Genomic DNA, 24,041 nt, shown 5'->3' on the forward strand with positions numbered 1-24,041 from the left:
TGTCTGAATTTGTTGGCCATTAACCAGGCATGAACAATGTCCCTGGGCTGTGGAATAATGCTATTCCTACGATTAGTACCTTAGCCCCTAGCAGATGAGTGCTGACAAAGAGAAAGGCAGGGCAATGTTGGTTTTGTAGAATTTGAGATATCTTCTTTCTAGACTAATCAATCTTTAAAACAAGGATAATACAGGAATCAAACACAGTGAAAGTGGCAAAGAATAGAGGGTACAGAATTCTGCAACCATAAGGTGATATACACACACCAATAATTTTAACAAGCCGCAAATCAATTCACCAAATAATTATTTTAACAATGAATTATTAATCGGTGCCTGTGGGAGTACCCAACAATATAATCTTAGGACTATCAATTTTGAGAAGATATTCTGACCCTTTGATTTCCCATATAATTTACGGCTCTTTAGAAATTGATTAAGATCGAAGAATTTGGAAGAATATATTTTCTATTGAGGAAAACCCAACAGTGGCTATAATACCGAATGCCTGATTGACCACATTGCTGTCTGTCATTATGATGTAAAAGCCACACCTAAGAATCATTACTGGATCCATGGAATCCAACTGTATGGGAAAAGCTTTAGCTTACGACACCTCTCCATCAGTACCAATTTCACCCAACCTGGGAACAGAGTCTAGGACGCATGTACAAAGGTACCACCCCAAGTTCCACGATCCACCAGTGGCCCCCCAATGCCTGGGATGGCATCTCCCCAGTACTCCAACTTTGTCAGAAAACCAGCCTTCCCACCATAGTTGGGACAGAGCACCCAGAAGTTGAAACCTATCTGCAATCAATTGTATTTATTGAGCTCTTACTGTGTGCAGAGCACTGTACTAAGTATCTGGGAGTCTACAATACAACAATACAATTCAGTACAATACAATCTGCATGGAGTTAACATACCATCATGAAGCTCTAGGCTCTGCTGGGGGCTACCTGTCACCCAGGGCTGTACCCCTCATCTCACCACAGGAGGTCAAATCCACCCCTCCACTTCCTCTTTCCCCTGGCCCATAGAAGTACAGCACCCCCAGAAGCTGCCTTTAGAAGGGTCAGAATATATGGAGTGGTTTCCACATCCCCAAAGACTATGGTCTGGAGTGTCTGAAGGCTGTCCCCTCCTAGTACTCTTTACCTAATTTAAAGCTCTTCAATTCTTTAATGTTGACTCTAAACATTTCCATTATTTTTAACTTATTCCTGTCCATCCCCTCACCCCCTCCTACCTCACCTCCCTTCTGTCCTTCTCCAGCCCAGCCGGCACCCTCCGCTCCTCTGACACTCACCTCCTCACTGGGCCTTGTTCTCTCCTGTCCCGCTGTTGACCCCCGACCCACGTCCTCCCCCTGGCCTGGAATGCCCCCCCTGCACATCCTTCTAGACTGTGAGCCCGCTGTTGGGTAGGGACCGTCTCTATATGTTGCAAACTTGTACTTCTCAAGCCCTTAGTACAGTGCTCTACACACACACTCAATAAACACGATTGAATGAATCTGCCAAGCTAGCTCTCTTCCTCCCTTCAAAGCCCTACTGAGAGCTCACCTCCGCTAGGAGGCCTTCCCAGACTGACCCCCCTCCTTCCTCTCCCCCTCCCCATCCCCTGCCCTACCTCCTTCCCCTCTCCACCACACCTGTATATATGTTTGTACAGATTTATTACTCTATTTTACTTGTACATATTTACTATTCTATTTATTTTATTTTGTTAATATGTGTTGTTTTGTGGTCTGTCTCCCCCTTCTAGACTGTGAGCCCGGTACTGGGTAGGGACCGTCTCTATATGTTACCAACCTGTACTTCCCAAGCACTTAGTACAGTGCTCTGCACATAGTAAGCACTCAATAAATACGACTGAATGAATGTTCCAGGAAGGCTCAGAGTGGCAACAGGGAAGTCGAACCCTGCTTTGCAAAGGAGTCAACTGGCTATCATCAAATCCACTGGGGTGAGGTTCTTGCTGCCCCTTTTATTTCACAGTTGAACAGCACAGTCACTTTTACCAGTTTAGGCCCCAAAATTCATGACTCCAGGCCATCACCAAGTCTGCTCATCCCTTGGATCTGCCATGGTTTCAAAGGAATCTGGGTAAGTTGCATCTGAAGCAGCCAGTGAGCCCTTCAGAGCGGGCTGTTGGGGTGGCTATGTAGTCCAGGCACACGTTTGCTGGATAAATCAGCTAATTAGAGACACTAAGGAAATAATCAACATCATTAAGGGAGGAGGAATCTGGATGATGAGCCTAACTCCCCGATTGGGAGGCTAATAGCGCCCAGCAGGAGCACAAGTACTTTACTCAGCACACCCACCTTGGGGAAGGAATAGGGGTGGGGAGGCCAGAGTTCGTTCATCAGAAAAGTCCAGCCTCTCCTGACATTCTTTACATCCTGTCACTGGAGTCCTTGATGTTTGTGCTTTGAAATTTAAATCAATTTAAATACAAATTACTCTAATTTTTGCCATGATGAGTATGTAATGCAATGAGGGTTTCATATCTCTGGTGGGCAAATGGTCATTAACTTTCATTTGACCTTAGGTGTAAAACTAATATTGAATTTGCACATAGGGTACTCATTATGCTCATCTAGTTCCACACAGAAAATACGTCCCCAGGAGTCCCCAAACTTGAAACCAAGTCTCGAATATCACACACAAAAAACTCTCTTTACCCATTTCCTTCCCTAACCCCTTTCAAAACAATCAATCAATCATATTTATTGAGCACTTACTGTGTGCAGAGCACTGTACTAAGTGCTTGGGAAGTACAAGTTGGCAACATATAGAGACAGTCCCTACCCAAGAGTGGGCTCACAGTCTAAAAAGGGGAGAATACAATGGGCAATCGTACTAACTGAGCACTTACTATGTGCAGAATACTGTCCTAAGCGCTTGGGAGAGTACAATATGACAGAATTATCGGACAAGTTCCCTGCCCATAGGGAGCTCAAGTGAAGACACTTCCCCCTCATTCAGCTGTATGTATCCTAAATGTATGGGTAGCCCCTAGGATTCTAAACAGAGTAAATTTCTCTGCAGTGGAATACCAAATCGGAAAAGATTTGCTCTGTTTGACATTACATTATGGGTGGATAGGGTTCATTAGTGTTCAATTCTTCTTCTCTGCATCTGATGGACTGTAGGAGGAATCAGCCTCAAATTGGAATGATAATTACCTTTGTCAAACAGAGGCACCTAAGTATTATAAACCCTTCCTTTCAAACACATGCTGATGTCAGGCATTAAAAACGGGAATGGAATAGAATACTGCAGGCTGTATCACACTGATGCCTTTACTACACATTCTTATGTAAATCAGCTGTGTTTACTAGTCCTCTAGGTTTTACTGTTTCTAATGCACCAAGTAGAGAATTCTAACCTTCTGAATTGCTTCCTTTAAGTTCCAAAGCAACTGAGATGTGTAAAATTAGTCAGACTTGAGTTGTAAAATACTCTTAGCTTCATCATCCATATAGAATAGTTCACAAAAGGACCATACATTTGGACTGATATCAATGAACTGCAGTTGATAATTTGGATTTAATAGCTTCAATTATAATAAACAGTATTGTGAGATGGAAAAAGAGCAATTTTCACCGGTCCCCAATGGGAAAGTCAGGGAAAACTTACAAAGCATCAGCTGCATGAAATGTCAATTATCCCCGACTTCAGCCCCAGTGATGAATTTCTCATTTTCCTATACATTCCACTTAAAAGCAAAGACCGCACTATTTCCGATAGCACTGATGCCATTGTCCAATGAATCATATTGTTTCTCATGCTGTTGAAAATATCAAGGCACCTGACAACTGCTGGAATTGACTGCATTTCAGAAAAAAGTGTGGAAGGGTGGTGATGGGATCATTACACTATGAATGCACAAGATCTGCCAGCAAGTGGGGATAGAAGAACAGCACCCGGAAACATGAGAACAAGAAGCTATTATACAAGCCTGAAAGGAAGGAAATTTCGCCTAAGACAGCAACGGCTGTAGTGTGAAGCATATCTTTCTTACTTCCGAGAACTTATCTTAGATCATCAATCAGGAGGCAAGGGTATTCTGGAGAAACTTCACTATTTGTTTACTTCTGGCTTCTGAACACATGGTAAGATATTCAGGAGAGTTGAAAGACTTGCTTTTGATCAATTCTGATGTTTCTTTGGGAGGCTTAAAAGTCTTTCTAGTGGAAAACACTACAAAACGCAAAACAAATTTCATCTGCCCATTTCCTAAGTAGTAAATACATGCCATACTGAGCATTCATTATGTATTACCGCATGAGTTACTCCATTTTTTTTTCTGAAACCTAATAGAAATAGCAAGTCCATATCTACCTATTCCATGGGGGTAATAGCTCCTACGGCTTTTTGTGTCAAACTCCAAGACTTACTTATTCCAGGTCTACAAAAAGACCTGAGAATTTCCAATTTCCTTCTAGACTGACAGCTCACTGTGGGCAGGGAACATGTCCTATTGTCACATTGCATTCTCCCAAGCTCTAGTACAGTGATCTGCACATAAAAAGAGCTCTCTACAAAATGTTCAGGACATATTCATTCATTCATTCAATCGCATTTATTAAGCGCTTTCTGTGTGCAGAGCACTGTATTAAGCACTTGGGAAGTACAAGTCGATAACATATAGAGACGGTCCCTACCCAACAACGGGCTCACAGTCTAGAAGGGGGAGACACACAACAAAACAAAACATGTCCACACTTTGCTCTGCTGCCTGGACCATTTTTCAAAAACATCATTCAGCACACATCTCCACCACTCTTCTTCATAACTCTCTGATGGCTGTCCATCTATCTCCGTTCTCAAACAGAAATTACTGAACATCGGTTTTAAGGCAGTCCATCAGCTCTCTGCACCTCTTTATCCTCACTCTTCTCCCCCTACACCCCAACACCCCAGCCCGCACACTGTGCTGCTCTAACAGTTCCCTACTCACTGTGCCTCATTCTTTTCTCTCCCCTTGCCGTCTTCCTGTTCCCACCCTCCCTTCTGCCTGGAGCTCTCTCCTCCTTTGATCCGGACAACCACTACCCTCTCCATCTTCAACTTCTGAAGTCAGTGTGTTCTCCAGGAGCCCTTCCCCCATTAATTTCTAAGTTCCCTGGGTTATATCCCTTCACCTGCAACTCTAGCACTTCTGCACCACCTAAGCTCACAGACTCTATGACTTCCTCCTTCTGAAATTTACTGTCTGTTTCCCTGGCTAGACAGTCAGCTCCTTGAGGCCAGCAAGAATCCTACTTCCTAACGTTTCTGGACTCTGCTAAATGCTCAATCCAATAAGTGCTCAGAACTGCTCTTGATTGACTGACTCCCCCAGGGATCCACATACCCCCACCACTCCCAGGCCCCCCCCAGCCCACCAGTGTCAGTAACCAGGGGTCCCACACAACCCACCCTTCCCAGTAACATTCAGAACACTGGATGCCCTCTCTCTTGTCCCTCCTCCCAACAGGTCTCCCTCCCCCTCCTCTCCATCCCCACCACCCTACCTCCTTCCCTTCCCCACAGCACCTGTATATACGTATGTACGTATTTATTACTCCATTTATTTATTTTACTTGTACATATTTACTCTATTCATTCTGTTCTGTTAATATGTTTTGTTTTGTTCTCTGTCTCCCCCTTCTAGACTGTGAGCCCACTGTTGGGTGGGGACTGTCTCTATATGTTGCCAACTTGTACTTCCCAAGTGCTTAGTACAGTGCTCTGCACACAGTAAGTGCTCAATAAATAATAATAATAATAATAATAATGATGGCATTTATTAAGCGTTTACTATGTGCAAAGCACTGTTCTAAGCGCTGGGGAGTTTACAAGGTGATCAGGTTGTCCCATGTGGGGCTCACAGCTTAATCCCCATTTTACAGATGAGGTAACTGATGCCCAGAGAAGTTAAGTGACTTGCCCAAAGTCACACAGCTGACAAGTGGTGGAGCCGGGATTTGAACCCATGACCTCTGACTCCAAAGCCCGCGGGCTCTTTCCACTGAACCACGATGCTTCTCCAATGAATGAATGAGTAGGTGATCCCACCCAACCTGCCCCCACGGGAGGGGAGGAGGCGGTCTCATCCTGCTCCTCAAAAAACTCCAGTGGTTGTCCATCCAGACAAAAACTTCTCACCAATGGCTTCAAAGCACTCCATCACCTTGCCCCCTCCTGCCTCCCTCACTTCTCTCCATCTATAACTCAGCCCACATATTTCACTCCCCTGTGCTAATCTTCTCACTGTGCCTCCATCTCACTTGTCTCGCTGCTGACCCCTCGCTCACATCCTGCCTTTGTCCTGAAACAGGTTTGGACACAGTCCCTGTCCCATGTGAGGCTCACGGTCTCCTTCCCCATTTTACAGATGAGGTAACTGAGGCAGAGAGAAGTGAAGTGATTTGCCTAAGGTCACACAGCAGACAAGTGGCCGAGGTGGGATTAGAACTCATGACCTGATGACTCCCAGGCCTGTGCTGTATCCACTATGCCATGCTGCTTCATCCTTACTGTGTGCGACTTTGGGCAAGTCACTTCACTTCTCTGGGCCTCAGTTACCTCATCTATAAAATGGGGATTAAGACTGTGAGCCCCCTGTGGGACAACCTGATCACCTTGTAAACTCCCCAGCGCTTAGAACAGTGCTTTGCACATAGTAAGCACTTAACAAATACCATTATTATTATTACTGATGAGCAAAAACCCACCAACACAATGTTGAGGTGCTCCGCTCACGATAGACCGTATTTTTAGCCTTGTCTTTTTATGAAAACACTTAGCTTTCTTCAGGGCTTTTGATAAAGGTCTCAGAGCTTTGAGAACATTTTTTATTTTGATCAAGCTACAGCCAAAAGTATCAGATTGGAAGGTCAGTGCCATGGAGAAAACTTGAGATAAGAATAACTCTATAAAGTGTGTGAAATGCCTTTGTCATTGTTTTGAAAGGTTATTACTCTAGAAATGGCACTCCACCATTATTGTTAACACTTGCGTGGAAATCCTATCTTATCCCACACATTCTAGGGAAGATGACCCTGGCTTTTGAAAGGCTAAGGACTCCAAGGTTTTGAAGAATAGAGTCAAATAAGGCCTAGAGAGAAGAGGAAGGGCCGGCCATTGAAAAAATGACCACTGAAGTCCTAAAGGAAGACAGAAAAACACCCAGATTTTACAAACTTAAAGGTCACAAGTTAGCACCTAATGGACAAAAGTCTTTACTCCATTACAAAAATGTTTCTATTGTTCTATTGTTATAGAGAAGCAGTGTAATAATAATAATGATGGCATTTATTAAGCGCTTACTATGTGCAAAGCACTGTTTTAAGTGCTGGGGAGGTTACAAGGTGATCAGGTTGTCCCACGAGGGGCTAGTTGATAGATCATGGACTTGACAGTCAGAAGTACCTGGGATCTACTCCCAGCTCCACCATTTGTCTTGGGCAAGTCACTTAATTTCTCTGTGACTCAATTATCTCATCTGTAAAATGGAGATTAAGACTGTGAACCCCATGTGGGAAGTAGATAATGTCCGACCTGATTAGTGTGTATCTACCCCAACACTTACTACAGTGCCTGGTAAGTACTAAGTGCTTAACAAATACCCTTAAAAATATTGTTCTCCCCATTATCCAGACTGTGATTAGTCATTTTTCTCCCCCTAAAGGGAAATTTGATCTTCTTACTGAAAAGGAATGAAGGATTAAAAAACAAGATGAACCATGGAACCCCTCCTTAGTGCTTCTTGATATGATGTCATAATAACAATAATAATAACAGTGGCATTCGTTAAGGCCATACTATGTGCCAAGCTTTTTACCAGGTGGTGGGGGTTGATACAGTATATCACAGTTGCTGACCCACAAGGGGTTCACAGTCTATGATGATGGGAGAGCAGGTATCTAGCCTCTGTTTTACAGGGGAGGAAATGGAGGCCATGGAGTGGTCTCCAAACACTAAGCGGTCAATAAAAACAACTGATTGACTGATTTACAGAGAAGTTAAGAGACTTGCCCAAGGTCACAAGAAGGTAAGTGGCAGAACTCTGATTAGAATTTCGACCCTCTATCTCCCAAGTCCATACTCTTGCCCCCAGACCATGTTCAATTTGCTGAGTCTTAAAATGAAAATGGGCTCAAAGTGCTATGGGGTTAAGAGCACCAATTGGTGTTTTCTATATTCAATCTTCTAGTGTTACCAAAGAAACATATTTGCTTAAGAGAGTATGTCTTCAATGATAAATAGATTGCTGCGGATCTGTGTGTCAGAATCCTTTATAACCCGGCCCAATCACTGTTTTCTCTTGCCCAGTGGAAGTAATTTTTGATGGAAGACTGTTAATATCCTCATTTCAGCACACCTGTTAGTGTAAAAGCACTGGGGAAGTTCTATTAATTAATCCCATTAGTTAATCCCACTAATCCCCCAACTCATCAGAGAGCTGGAATTGGTCTTTGAGACATCAGGGGTCCAGCCCCCTGCTTCTAAAGTGTTTCACCATCTCTTGATCGCTTCCATCCCTCCTTGCCACCTTCAGAGCCAGCCAGAGGCTCCCAGGCACCCCTGGCAAAAAGGAGGGGTGGGGAATTCATTCAGTCAATCATATTTACGGAGTGTTTACTGTTTGCAGAGCACTGTACTAAGCGCTTGGGAAAGTATAATGCAACAATAAACAGACATTCCCTGCCTGCAATGAGCTTCCAGTCTAGAGGGAAGCCTTCTGCTGGCGGACTGTGCATTGGACAACTGCCTGGTTTAGTTAGCAGGTAGAGGTGGTCACAGCCACCTTCTTGCTGCTGCCACTATTCTCTCTCTCTCTGCCCAACAGGCCACCAAGAGACCTGGGAAGAATTGGCTGCTAAAACTTGGGGGACTACCTGTTGGCCCCTTCAAAGAGACAGAGCATTCAAAAAAAAACAACAGGACGGGTAATTTCATGGCAATAGTTTAACTTTGGAATTAAGCAATTAGAAATTATTCTTGAAGATATATAGAATATCTTTTGAAAAAATCCCATCGCTCATGCTGATAAACCTCTAGACTGCGAGTTCAGTCTCTGTGGGCAGGGAACATGTCTACTAACTCTGTTTTATTGTACTCTCCTAAGCATTTACTGCAGTGCTCTGCATACAGGAAGTGCTCAGTAAATATGACTGATTAATTTTACTCCCTGCCCATCCCACCCCAAGTCTTTTGAACCACCATCCCCATGGCAACCTGCCCACTTACCTATAACAAATTCACTCCACTCTTTACTTTTTTTGATGTTTTTAATCTTGTTCAGCTGTGGCCTTATAGGTCCTTCCCAAGGGGATTAAAGCAGTGTGGTCCAGTGGGAAAAGGATAGCCCTGGGAGTCAGTAGATCTGGGTTCTAGTTCCAGCTGCAGCACTGATCTGCTCTGTGACCTTTGGTAAATCATCTGACCTCTCTGTGCACCAGGTTCCTCATCTGTAAAATGGAGATAATAATCCCTGCCTCTCCTTACCTCCTAGGGATATTGTAAGGATAAAATGAGGTAACTGATGTGAAAACACTTTGGAAAATGGAAGTTCTATACCAATTCAAGGCACTATTCCCTGTAGCCCAAATCCTTTGTACCTGATGCTGGTCATAACAAGGTTAAAAAAAGGAACACTTTGTGCAGTGGATGGGGGGAGTCAGTTACAGACTCAGATTTGGCAAAGGAGTGAGGTGCTGCTGGAAAACGGGTTTTCCTTCAGGGAGGGGTGACTAGGAACAGTCAGTCAATCATATTGGGAGAGTACAATATCAAAATATAACACATTCCCTGCCCACAATGATCTTACAGTCTAGAGGGGGAAATAGATATTAATATAAATAAATTACATATATGTACATAAGTGCTGTGGGGCTGGGAGGAAGTAGAAGAAAACCAGAGCAATGCAGAAGGAAGTGGAAGAAAAGGAAAAGAGGGCTTAGGGAAGTACTCAGAGGATGTGTCTTCAATAAGGAATACTGAAATGGCTTCTAGGAATTCATCTGTGATCCCAGACTCAAGCTGCTAAGAGCAGTGCTTGTTTAAGGGGTGGTTTAGGTCAGGGAATGAGTAGGTGAGATCCCAGTTTCTGGATTTGGCATCTAGGATTCCATGTTCTAGGTTTCTCCTAACAACCACCCCTGACTCATCAACCTCTCCTGGTCACAGCTCAAGGTGGGAAGACTCCCTTAAGACTGTGAGCTCTTTATGGGCAGGGATTGTCTCTCTTTATTACTGTATTGCACTTTCCCAAGAGTTTAGCGCAGTGCTCTGCACAGAGTAAGCGCTCAATAATTACATTTGAATGAATGAACTCCCAGTGAAATTCTGCAGGTCTGTCTTCTCTATATTTGCTCAGTCAATCAATCCTATTTATTAAGTGCTTACTGTGTGAAAAGCACTGTAGGAAACATTTGGGAGAGAACAATATAACAGAGTTGATAGACACGTTCCCTGCCCACAACAAGCTACATTTTCCTTGTGTGTGTGTGTGTGTGTGTGTGTGTGTGTGTGTGTGTGTGTGTGTCCATGCAGACACAGGCAAATGCATAATTTTTTCTCCACAAAAATAGTAACAATTGGGCAGTGTCCTCTTCCCATCATCTCATCGTTTCCTTCTGGGAATTTAAAGCAAAATCTCCTGCAGAAAGTGACTCCTTAAAAGGGAATCATGGTACTGAATAGAGGAAAAAAAAACACCTAAAAGGCATATATTTCATAGCAAGTAGAGATAAAGCAGTTTCTTGCTAAAGCAGGAAAGCACTAGAACTGTTTCCAAGTTTAACAAGACGTCTGCCACAACTTTTCACCTCACCTGTGCAAATAACAGCACCTGGATTTTTTTCTAGCTCAACCTACCCAAAGGAGGCACAAGAAAAAAAAATCCAAAATCCTTATTCTTCATATTTGCTCAGTATATCTGCCTGAAGTGAGAAGCTTTTCAAAATTGGCTTTCCTCCTTTGCAAAATTACGATAATCCATTTTGTTTAAACTTCTCAGATCTGCACAGAGGGCCTGGACTACATTAAGGCAATTTGGTCTGCTCTACTGCAGTAGGATATGGCAAAAATACCTGGATGACAAAATGAATCACTAATCAAGGTAACTCTTTCCCCAAACAGGGGAATTAAGAAAAAAAAAAACCCAAAGACCTCTGTTTTACTTGTCTAGAGAGAGGCAGCAGAGCCTAATGGAAAGAATGCAGAGCTGGAAGGCAGGAAACCAAGGTGCTAATACCGACTCTGCACTTGTCTGCCGTGTGACTTTGAGGGAATCACTTTAAGCTCTTTGAGCCTCAGTTTCCTCATCTGTAAAATAGGGATAAAAATACTTGCTTTTCCTCCCTCTCTCAGACAATGAGCCCTGTGTGAGGCAGGGACTGTGTCTAACCTTATTCTCATGTATCTACAACAGAGTGTAGCCTAGAGATTAGCAAAGAGTAAGCACTTTGTACCATTATTACTATTTGGATTATTGAAGACAAATTTTCACTGTGGTATTTGGTAAGTGTGTACTTTGCTAAAAGCACTGTTCTAAGAACTGGGGTTGATGCTGTATAAGACTGTGACCCCCCACGATGGGAGAGGGACTGTATCTGACCTGATCAACGTGCTATCTACCCCAGTGCTTAGAACAGTGCTTGACACGTGGTAAGAGCTGAACAAATACCATTATCATCACTGGATCGGGCAGCATCCCCGTCCAATGTGGGGGGCTCACACTCTAAGAGGAAGAACAACTGTTTTAGACAAATTTTACAGATAAGGTAAAACATACAGAAACGGTAAGTTTTATTTTTAATGGTATTTGTCAAGCACTTAACTATGTGTCAGGCACTGTTCTAAACGCTTGGGTAGATACAAGGTAATCAGGTTGGACAAAGTCTCTGTCCCATGTGGGGCTCAAAATCTTAATCCACATTTTCCAGATGAGGTAACTGAATCACAGAGAAGTTAAGTGACTTGCCCAAGGTCACACAGCAAACATGTGGCTGAGCTGGGACTAGAACCCAAGTCCTTCTAACTCCCAGGCCTGTGCTCTAGCCACTAGGCCATGCTGTTAAGTGACACACAGCTGGCAAATGACAGAGCTGGAATTAAGTCCCAGAACCTTTGATTCCCAGGCCCATGCTCTCTCCACTGACTCCTCAGAAGAGCAAAAAATTGAGTTCTCACTACTGAACCTGAAAACTAGTGCAGTCCAACATCAGTAACAATAAAGTTTCCTGAGAGATGAAAAGGGAAGTCTCAATTGACTAGAGTCAGGCAGAGGCTGCATTTTGCTCTCTCTGGGAGGCAACGAGTGAGAGACAGAGCCAACCTGAATAAACAGTCAAGGGAAATGTTCACGTTGGAGAATGGGAAATGCTGATTTCATGGAAACAAAAAAAGACCACTGGCTAGCTGTGGTCTCTCAACATCTGCAAGGGTTGAAAGGGGAGGGGTTCCTCAGGATCGGGGTTATCTGGAGATGGGTGAGGAGATCATCATCATCAATCGTATTTATTGAGCACTTACTGTGTGCAGAGCACTGTACTAAGCGCTTGGGAAGTACAAATCGGCAACATATAGAGAAAATCCCTACCCAACAGTGGGCTCACAGTCTAAAAGGGGGAGACAGAGAACAAAACCAAACATACTAACAAAATAAAATAAATAGAATAGATATGTACAAGTAAAATAAATAGAGTAATAAATATGTACAGACATATATACATATATACATGTATATAACATTTCTCCTAAAAGTGACAACCAAAATTAATGGAAAAATTCACAGTGGCTGGTTCAATGAAATACCTATCTGATTTCATATGGAGTTTATAGTCATATTGCCACCACCTCAATCAGAAAATTGTTCGTGTGCACATTCTGAAGGTCTTGTGGGAAGCTCTACCACTTTTGTGACAGAGCTAAAACACTGGAACATTTATGTAAGTTATTGATTAACTGTTCAATTGAATTTGCTGTGTGCTCAATGCAAACCTTTCCTTCTGTATACTGCTCCTTAGTTTCACTTTAATAATCCTTTGCTATTATACAAATCTAGACATAATGCCCACCTGAGCCCTAATTAACTGTTTTATTGTGAAGCTCATAAAGTGTTATGTAAATCAAATTATCTCTGTCAAATCACAAATGCACCAATAATTATTATATTAATATAATAATTATTTTTACAACATTAATGGGACTGCTTACTTTTTTCCACACATATCATCTTGAAGGAACCACATATGCATAAGGATGCAGCACTCTGCCAGACATTTCTCTCTAATTTGAGCTGGTTACTATTGAGGATGCTTGTTGAATGTTATGCAAGGACCCAAAGGTGTTAGGTCCTGATTAAAATACATGAGTAACATTCATAGGGATTTACTGCTCGGAAGATTAGCTTGTATCTAACCCCTTTAGTACAGTGGGAGGTCCCCAGTAAAGGCTTTAACAAATACCATTAAAATAAAGATTAGTGATCATCCAGACTGGCCAATAAAAACCTTTACAGCTTTGTTGATCACTCTCCAGAAAGTTAAAACCCTTAAGCGTTTTAACTCTCTCCTGTTTTTTAGACAGCCTTTAAACTAATTCAAGAAAAACCTCATTTTTGCTGTGTAGACAAGTGGGTCAACGAATTCATGACGATGACCCAGAAGCTACTGATTTCATTCTAATTTATCTTCCTCCCCCTGCTAGGTGTAAAGGGGCCTGCCATGGCTGCCTTTCCCATTGTCACAAAACACCCAGGAAGCAAGCATACAATAGACCATTGAGATGTCATACTAATTAGTGCCACATAACTTGACAGTACCTACTGAACAGAGTGGGCATAAAGATGACTGCTTTTCCCGTTTTAATGACTTTAATGCATCTGAAAGCAAAGCAAATACTAGCATCCTTCTTACAATCATATCAATAAACTAGTCCCATGAGATGAATATTTAGAGGCTAATGTACAAAAACCTATCTGAAACAAACACTAAAAGAATAAACAAGAAAAATATAAAAACCAAGGCTAACCTTGCTGCATCCTTCTCAGAAAATGTCCAGTTGGATTAAAATCTTGGCATCCATTTCAATGGCTGGGCAAGCCTTGGTTTTTATCTTTTTCTGGTTTATTCTGTTAGTGTTTGGTTCAGAGAGATTTTTATACAGTTTTTCCTATTTCTTTGTCATTCAGACATGGTCGTTACCCATCATTTGGATAACTCTCTTTACTCATCCCTAAACCCCTAGAAACACTGCCACGAACTGCCATGGAAACGTTATCCAACCTTGGCTTCACTGACTCTGTCCTCTCCTGGTTCTCCTCTCATCTCTCTGGGATGTTCATTCTCAGTTTCCTTTGTGGGTTCCTCCTCTGCCTCCCACCCACTAACTGGGAATCCCTCAAGGATCAGTTCTGGGTCCCCTTCTATTCTCCATTTACACTCACTACCTTGGAGAACTCATTCGTTACCATGACTTCAAATACCACCTCTAGGTAAATGATACCCACATCTACATCTCGAGCCCTGATCGCTCTCCCTCTCTCCAGCCTCACATCTCTTTCTGCCTTCAAGACACCTCTACTTGGGTGCCTTCTGTCACCTCAAACTTAACATGTACAAAACAGAGCTCCTTATCTTCCCACCCAAATCTTGTCCACCCCAACTTTCCCATTACTGTAGATGGCACCACCATCCTTCCTGTCTCACAAGTCCATAACCTTAGCATTATCCTTGATCCTACTCTGTCATTCAACCCACATATTTAATCTGTCATCAAATCCTGTCAGGCTCATCTTCACAACATTGCTAAAATCTGCCCCTTCTTCTCCATCCAAACTGCTACCACATTAATACAATCAGTCATCCTATCCTGCCTGGATTACTACATCAGTCTTCTTGTTTACCTCCCAACCTCCTGTCTCTCCCTACTCCAGTCCATACTTCATTATGCTGCCCAGATCATTTTTCTACAAAAACATTCAGGACATGTTACCCCCCTCCTCAAAAAACTCCAGTGGTTGTCAATCTACCTCAACATCAAACAAAACTCCTCACCATTGGCTTTAAAACACTCCACCATTTTGCCCCCTCCTACTTCACCTCGCTTCTCTCCATCTACAACCCAGCCTGCACACTTTACTCCTCTAGTTCTAACCTTCTCACTGTGTCTCGAACTCCCCTGTCTCACTGCCGACCCCTCACCCATGTCCTGCCTCTGGCCTGGAACACCCTCCCTCCTCAAATATGAAAGACAATTACTCTCCCCACCTTCAAAGCTGTGAGCCCACTGTTGGGTAGGGACTGTCTCTATATGTTGCCAACTTGTACTTCCCAAGCGCTTAGTACAGTGCTCTGCACACAGTAAGTGCTCAATAAATACAATTGATTGATTGAAGGCACAGCTCTTCCAAGAGACCTTTCCAGACTAAGCCCTGGTTTTCCTCATCTCCCACTCCCTTTGCCCTGCTTTGCTCCCTTTGTTCTTTCCCCCTTCCAGCCCCATAGCACTTACGAGCACATCTGTAATTTTATTAATTTGTATGGATGTCTGGCTCCCCGCCTAAGACTGTAAGCTCACTGTGGGTACAGGGAATGTCACTGTTTATTGTTGAATTGTACTTTCCCAAGCGCATAGTACAGTGCTCCGCACACAGTAAATGCTCAATAAATTCGATTGAATGAACTAATTATTCCACCAGGCACCAGTCTTGTCTGTCATTGTAGGAGAAGACTAGCATGAGAACATCAGCATGAGAATACCACCGCCAGGTTTCTCCCAATACTCTTATCCTTTTAACAGCTTTCCTCTTTGCTTCCCATGGTTATCAGGACTCAGTTCCAAATTTTCCTCCTAGCCCCTCGTTTAAAACTTCCTGGCATTATCTCGGTCTTATTATTCATTTCCTTTACAATCTCAGCACAGACTGCCTCTCTGTCCTGCTTGAACGCTGCCTGGCCTCTGCTGGTGAAGGCCATTTGATGGTGCAATTTCAGCTCTCTGACACTTAGACTTTGCTGTATTTCTCTGACCGCTTCTTGACATCATTTTAGCCCCATAAAACTTTCCCTTCCGATTTTCTAGGCAACTCCATTCACTCTGGCTCTGACCATTTCCCAAAGGTTTTCAAGTCATGAAAACATTTGGAGATAAAATTGCCTTACAAAGCATTTTACCCATCTTTGAATCATTAAAGATTAAAAACATTTAAATAATCATTATCACTTTTGTTAGCTTTGAGTTGATTCTTTGAAGCATTAAAAACTAGCAAGGTTAAAGATCCAGAAATATATATATATATATTTTTCAGATTTTACCATAGTTGCTGTATACTAAATTTGTTCTGTTCATTCATTCAATCATTTATTGAGTGCTTACTGTGTGCAGAGCACTGTGGGTGAGAAGGTGCATTATCACAAGTTGGAAGAGAAGACCTTTTGAAAAGGACTTCTGGTCTAGATTAGTACCAAAATAATCAGAAATGGGAGTGGGATGATAGAGCAGAGGACTCTGGGGGGCAGGAGGCAGAGGCAAGTTACCTTACCCCTCAGAAATGAATCCTGGAGCCAATTCTGCTATGATTCCCATTTGCCAGACATCACCAACCAGCACTTGTTCATCTTAATTCTATCCTTAACGTGTTTGGGCCTATCTCTATTTTAGTTATTCATATGTTCTTTGTCTTATGCTGTTGAGTCATCTCTGACCCACAGCAACGTAATGGACACATCTCTCCCATCTGCAATTGTTCTGGTAGTGTGTCCATAGAGTTGATCCATATCAGGCAAAAACTACTCACTCTCGGCTTCAAGGCTGTCCATCACCTCGCCCCCTCCTACCTCACCTCCCTTCTCTCCTTTTACAGCCCAGCCCGCACCCTCCACTCCTTTGCTGCTCACCTCCTCACTGTGCCTTGTTCTCTACTGTCCTGCCGTCAACCCCCGGCCCACATCCTCCCCCTGGCCTGGAATGCCCTCCCTCCGCACATCCGCCAAGCTAGCTCTCTTTCTCCCTTCAAAGCCCTACTGAGAGCTCACCTCCTCCAGGAGGCCTTCCCAAACTGAGCCCCCTCCTTCCTTTCCCCCTCCTCCCCCTCCCCATCCGCCCCACCTTACCTCCTTCCCCTCCCCACAGCACCTGCATATACGTATATATGTTTGTACACATTTATTACTCTATTTATATATTTATTTTACTTGTACATATTTATTCTATTTATTTTATTTTGTTAATATGTTTTGTTTTGTTGTCTGTTTCCCCATCCTAGACTGTGAGCCCGCTGTTGGGTAGGGACCGTCTGTATATGTTGCCAACTTGTACTTCCCAAGAGCTTAGTACAGTGTTCTTCACACAGTAAGCACTCAATACATACGATTGAATGAATGAATGAATGGAGTTATTTCTATGATTATTTGTACCCTCGACAATTTGTTCCACTGATGCATTTGTAGCGCCTCCTGCTTTAAAACCGTTCCACTTACAACTTTCACTATTTATACGTCCTTATTCTACTTAACCTTGCTCCTCTCCCACTATGTTCCATTTATTTATACTTTATAAGGCACCAGGTAGCTTTCCCCTTCAAACATGTAAAAATGAGGGGGGAAAAAAAAGACCACTCACCTGACTTTTTTGCTTTCAGAGCAATAACAGCAGCCAGCTCCCTCTGCACCTAATGTAATAAAAAAAGGAATTAATGGAAGCAAAGTCATCATGAAATGAATCCATTCACATTAACAGGGTCTTTAACCAAAATGGAACACCTTTTCTGACCCAACGCAAGATAGCTGACGCTCCTTTTCAGAGTACTGAAGCATTACCACGCATGGCTTATTGGGTCAAATACGTACATGTTTCAGACCTGTTTTAATCCTTGGGCAAAACAATCAGTTACCCAGAGTTCACTGTTGTCAGACGCACCCACTCCTTTTCTATCATTCATTCAATTCATTCAATAATATTTATTGAGCGCTTACTGTGTGCAGAGCACTCTATTAAGTGCTTGGGAAAGTACGACACAACAATAAACACATTCCCTGCTCATAGAGCTTACAGTCTAGAGGGGGAAAGAGGAGACAGACATCATTACAAATATAGAAATGCCTACTTCAGTCTAAAATGTAGGAGGTTGGGGAAAGGGAGTTGGAAGTGCTGGGGAAGAGGGAAGGTTCAAATTTTCATCTGGTCAATACTCTCCTCCCCATTGATTTCCCCAGCACTGAGAGCACCAGGACTTAAACTGGCTCTGATATTATGAGAGCTCAAATATCTAATGGAATTTACACAATTTGAGAAGTAGCATGACTTAGTGGGTAAAACACAGACTTGAGAGTCAGGACCTGGGTTCTAATCCTACCTCCACCATTTGCCTGCTGTGTCACCTGGGGTAAAACACTTATCTTCTCTGTGCTTCACTTTCCTCAAATGCAAACATGGAGATTCAATCCCTGTTCTTCCTCTTACTTAGACTGTGAGCCCCACGTGGGACAGGGACTGTACCTAATCTGATCAACTTGTATCTCCCCCAATGCTTAGGACACTGCTTGATGGAGAGTAAGAACTGGAATACCTTTTTTTAAAAAATGTTCAAAATTTTAGAAGTTGAACAGATGAAATATAGATTAGTCTACCTGATCCACTGAAGCCTTAAAATGCCCCTGTTCAATGAGAGAAAAAAATGGGGGTTTTGTGTGTTTTTAATGATATTTGTCAGTGTGCCTAGTGGAACGAATACAGTCCTGGGAGTCAGAGGACCTGCCTTCTGCCCCTGTCTGCTGTGTGACCTTGGGCAAGTCACTTCACTTCTCTGGGCCTCGGTTACTGCATCTTTAAAATGGGAATTCTATATCTGTTCTCCCTCCTACTTAGGCTGAGTCCCATGTGGGACCTGATTATCTTGTATCTACTCTGGCGCATAGTACAGTGCTTGGCACACAATAAGCACTTAAATACCATAGTAATTGTTAATGTCCATGCACTTTTCATCATCCTTGCACTTCCCACGACTCCCTCTTTATCCACCAGTGTAACAAACCTAGCCTTTAGCTAATATACAGAATTTAATATTTTGCTTTTGCTTCACAGTCATACTTTACAATCATGCTTTATAGTATTTTACTTTACAAACAACTCTGATGTGCTGATGCAGCAGCTGTATTCTAAAAGAATCTTGGGATGGGATAACAGTGTTATAGTAACCACTGACCTAATGGGTATTGGTGGATTGTTGGGTTCAATCAATCAATGGTACTTATTGAGCACTAACTGTGGGCTGAGCACTGTACTAGGGCACTTGTGAGAGTACAACAGAGTTGGTAGACACTCTCCCTGCCCACAAGGAGCTTACAGTCAAGAGGGGGGAGACAGACACTAAAATTAATTCATTCATCCATTCAATCATATTTATTGAGCACTTACTGTGTGCAGAGCACTGTACTAAGCACTTGGGAAGAGTGGGGCTGAGAGTGAGGCAAAGGGTACGAATTCAAATGCAAGCGCAAAGTTTCAGAGGAACAAGTTTCATTGGAACCACCCTGACTGATACTTTTCCAATACAAATTCATATATTATTTGGTCCACCACTTGTAGAAATCTTTCTACCCTTGCCACTCATTGGCATTTTACAACACTAAATCCTGGGGAATTGGAAAATCACAAACAACTAGGTACTGTATGATCCAGTAGGGCTGGGAAGCAAAGCAGCATTAAACCTTGATTGGTACCACACACACACACACACACACACACACACACACATGCACACCACAGAGCTACACGTGCCCACTTTCAAATACTGCTATTCTCAGAATCAACCTATGTTGTGGGAAGCACCTTACCTAATAGTTCACAGTGTGACACCCAAATTGAGTAATAAAACCACTTCCTAGAAGCAGAAATGATTGCACTTGTGAATTTGTTGAGCATCTGTTCACTTGTCTGCAGGTTATTCATATTCTGCCCAAAAATGTTTATGCTAAGATTTTCAACTCCTAAGGGGCAGGAACCATTGCACCTTAAGGCTCTGAGCTCCACTTAGCACAGAGCCATAGAATATGTTGATTGATTATCCCGCACAAACTACAGCTCCACTCTCCTCTTTCCCTGATGTTGCCACCCCCCGCCCCACGCTGTTCATTTTGACAGTGATTTAATACAAAACTAAATGTTAATAAAAACAGAAAACTCATAATTTCTCTCATTTGCACTCCTTCATATTAGCAGAGGAACAATGGTTCCTATTTTGTTTATATTTTAGATTTAAAATCATACTATTTCACTAAGTAAAAAATAACTACATGGGGAAAGATTGAAATAAGTCTTCTTTTTTCTATCAATTAATCAATCATATTTATTGACCACTTACTGTGTACAGGGCACTGTACTGTTTGGGAGAGTACAATGTAAAAGAGTTGATAGACATGTTCCCTGCCCACAGTAAGCTTACAATGTAGAGGACGAGTTCATAGTCTAGAGGCTTTCTTTCTCTAAGCTGTCACCAGAAGTTGGAGAAAAAGAGAAAACTTGAAAGGCACATGAATTTTTGCCTATCAAGACTTCAAGTTACCCAGAGCTCCAAGAGATGGCAATACATCTGGCAGTTATCCAGAAAGCTGTGAAATACCAAGCAGGTCATCCCAAAGATCTTCTTACTAATGGTAACATTTGATCCACTTGTCCTGGTGTGGCTGAATGGATCGATATTCTCTTTTCTGTAGTCCCTGTGCACAACAAAAATCTTCTTGTGCTGTGGGATTTGCTACTTAAGGTGCAGGGCCATATCACAAGCCGATTGTTATCACAGTCTTTCCAGTGCTCAGACAAAGCCACTCCATTATCCATGGCTGATCTATTTACAATGGCATTCTCAATGCCACTGCTTTATTCAAGGCTGTGCTTTACTTTTAAAAGGTTCCTTCATGTTCTTGTTTGCTGGTATCCCCATGTCAGAATAGTATCTTCCTTATTGGTGATTTTGACAATCTACAACCGGAGCATGACAGTACTGATATTTTGAGGAGAATCACAGTATACTTCCTTCATCTGTTAGCAAATGGCATGAGGCATTCAGCCCTCCACAGTCAGAAACACTGCCACTTTCTCTTTGCTTTGCCACTGACTTATGTTGCCAACTTGTACTTCCCAAGCGCTTAGTACAGTGCTCTGCACACTGTAAGTGCTCAATAAATACGATTGAATGAATTAATGACTTTCTGCTCAGCAGGCAACCTGCAGAACAGTTTTTATGCTCCACCAATCCACACACTAGCCAGACCTAGCCCAAGTGGTCACAATTTAGTGTGATCTTGAACTGCTTGAGTCACCCTGACAGTCAATTAATGCTTTCTGAGTGCAGGGCACTGTACTGAGTGCTTGGGAGAGCATGGTATAATATAGTTGAGAGACTCGATCCATGCCACTGAGGTGCTTACAGCCTAGAAAGGAAATGAATGGGTTGAACTGGATTCCCCTCCACAACCCAATACAGAATGCCTCCACCACCAACCAGCATGGCGGAGTGGATAGAACACAGGCCTGAGAGTCAGAAGGTCATGGGTTCTAATCCTGACTCCGTTACTTTCTGCTGTGTGAGCTTGGGCGAGTCATTTCACTTCTCTGTGCCACTTTTAACTCATCTGTAAAATGGGGATTGAGACTTTGAGCCCCATGTGAAACAGGGACTGTGTCCAACTCGATTTGCTTGTATCCACCCCAGTACTTAGTACAGTGCCTGGCACATAATAATAATAATTATAGCATTTACTAAGCGCTTACTATGTGCAAAGCACTGTTCTAAGCGCTGGGGAGGTTACAAGGTGATCAGGTTGTCCCACGGGGGGGCTCACAGTCTTCATCCCCATTTTCCAGATGAGGTAACTGAGGCGCAGAGAAGTGAAGTGACTTGCCCAAAGTCACACAGCTGACAAGTGGCAGAGCCGGGATTTGAACCCATGACCTCTGACTCCAAAGCCCGGGCTCTTCCCACTGAGCCACGCTGCAAGTTCTTAACAAATACCATCATCATTATTATTATTCCACTAGACTGTAAGATTATTGTGGGCAGGAAACGTGCCTGTTTTCGTTGAATTTTACTCTCCCAAGCACTTAGTACAGTGCTCTGCACACAGGAAGCACTCAGTAAATATGATTGAATGAACGAATCAAGTAGGCACTGCTGGCTCTCCAGCACTGGTTTGCCAGAGCCAGCAACCAATCAGGAAACCATGCCTAGAAAAGTGCAGGTTGAGAGTGGGTCAGGACTCATGGGGGATGCTACATCCCAGTGGAATCAAAGAGGGAGAACCTTGTTCTTTCAAATTTAGCAGCAGAGATGTAAGATCAAGAACCATTATGATATTTATGGAGCACTGACTGTGTGCAGGGTGCTGTACTAAGCGCTTGGGTGAGTACAATGTAACAGAGTTGGTAGACACGGTCCCTTCCCACATGGGCTTTCAGTGTAGAAATTACAGTCTATAAAACTCCCAGTTTTTCCTTTCAGAAAAATTGAGCAGTTCAATGTAGGAGCAAACTAGAGAAGGAAGACATGCTTAGAGCTGTGTAGACTGCTCTTAACGTGGCTTTATTGAAGTTTGCTGCTTTCACGGGCAATGATTCCTAAGCACTTTAGTTTGCAAGGAAGAATAAATCTTCAACCTTTTGCTCCCATCTTCATATAGAACTGGAATCCATCAAGACTATTTTTTAAGGTATTTGTTAAACGCTTGCTATGTGCCAGGCAGTGTACTACACGCTAGGGTAGATACAAGCTAATCAGGTAGGACACAATCCATGTCTTACATGAGGCTCACTGTCAATCCCCATTTTAGAGATGAGGTATCAGATGCAGAGTAGTTAAGTGACTTGCCCAAGGTCACACAACAACATGTGGCAGAGCTGGGATTAGAACCCAGGTCCTTTTGACTTTGTTCTATCCATGGGGCCATGCTGCTTCTCTATTTATTTATATACGAGTATTTATTGAGGGTATACTATTTGTAGAGCACTTTACTAAGCATTTACTAACTGTTGTTAAGCACTTACTAAACGCTAGGATGTTTAGAAGAGAATCAGGTCAGACACAGTTCCTATCCCACGTGGGAATACCAGTCTAAGTAGGAGGGAGAACATACACTGAATCCCCATTTTACAGAGGAGGAAATTGAGGCTCAGATAAGTGATTTACCCAAGGTCACACAGTAGAGAAGGGCAGTTCTGGGATTAATAATAATAATGGCATTTAAGTGCTTACTGTGTGCCAAGCAACATTCTAAGCACTGGGATAGATATAACGTAATCAGGTTGTCCCACGTGGGGCTTATAGTCTTAATCCCCATTTTACAGATGAGGTAACTGAGAAACAGAGAATTTAAGTGACTTGCCCAAAGTCACACAGCTGATAAGTGACAGAGCTGGGATAAGAACCCACGTCGTCTGACTCCCAAGCTCTTTTCACCAACCCACGCGAACTCAGATCCTCTGACTCTCAGGCTCCTGCTCTTTAAATACAGCGCAATTAGTAGACATGCTCCCTGCCCTCAAGAACCATACATCTAGATGTAATTACTGTTGCTTCACTTGGGCTCAAGCAGTATTATGAGCTATTGCTGACTTCAGCCTCTCTCCACTCCCTCCACCTTAAAAAGCCCATGTATGAACATGGAGCTCTCTGCTTTGAGCAGACAGTTTTTGTATCTTAAGTGGTTCCTGTCAAAATTGTGTTTTCCACCACACCCCTCATCACCCCTGCCTGGCTCTTCCTCTCAATTCCCCAACTGAAGGTAGTCCTAAATCAATCAATCAATCAATCAATCGTATTTATTGAGCGCTTACTGTGTGCAGAGCATTGTACTAAGCGCTTGGGAAGTACAAGTTGGCAACATATAGAGACAGTCCCTACCCAACCGTGGGCTCACAGTCTAAAAGGGGGACACAGTCTAAAAAGGGGCTTCTCTCACTTTCCAAAATCTCCTTACCACTGGTTTCTCAAGCGCTTATGCACAGTAATCACTCAGAAAATACCATTCTTCTAGACTG

The 24,041-nt window shown here is 42.9% G+C and overlaps 1 protein-coding gene and 1 long non-coding RNA gene across 2 annotated transcripts in view; one reads left to right on the forward strand and one right to left on the reverse strand.

Annotated features, from left to right (window-relative positions):
* Positions 1-24,041, reverse strand: part of RAPGEF5 (Rap guanine nucleotide exchange factor 5) — a 194,368-nt gene that overhangs the window by 138,622 nt on the left and 31,705 nt on the right. Inside the window, exon 6 of the mRNA XM_038767565.1 lies at positions 17,631-17,679. Within this exon, the coding sequence (XP_038623493.1) occupies positions 17,631-17,679 (49 nt within the window). The remainder of the gene's footprint in view (positions 1-17,630; positions 17,680-24,041) is intronic.
* LOC119946149 lies at positions 603-4,272 on the forward strand. Its single transcript, XR_005456343.1, has 3 exons — positions 603-676; positions 2,030-2,111; positions 3,854-4,272. It is a non-coding gene; the product is annotated as an uncharacterized LOC119946149 (long non-coding RNA).

Source organism: Tachyglossus aculeatus, chromosome 2 (genome assembly GCF_015852505.1).
Source record: "Tachyglossus aculeatus isolate mTacAcu1 chromosome 2, mTacAcu1.pri, whole genome shotgun sequence".
In the NCBI taxonomy this organism is placed as follows: Eukaryota; Metazoa; Chordata; class Mammalia; order Monotremata; family Tachyglossidae; genus Tachyglossus; species Tachyglossus aculeatus.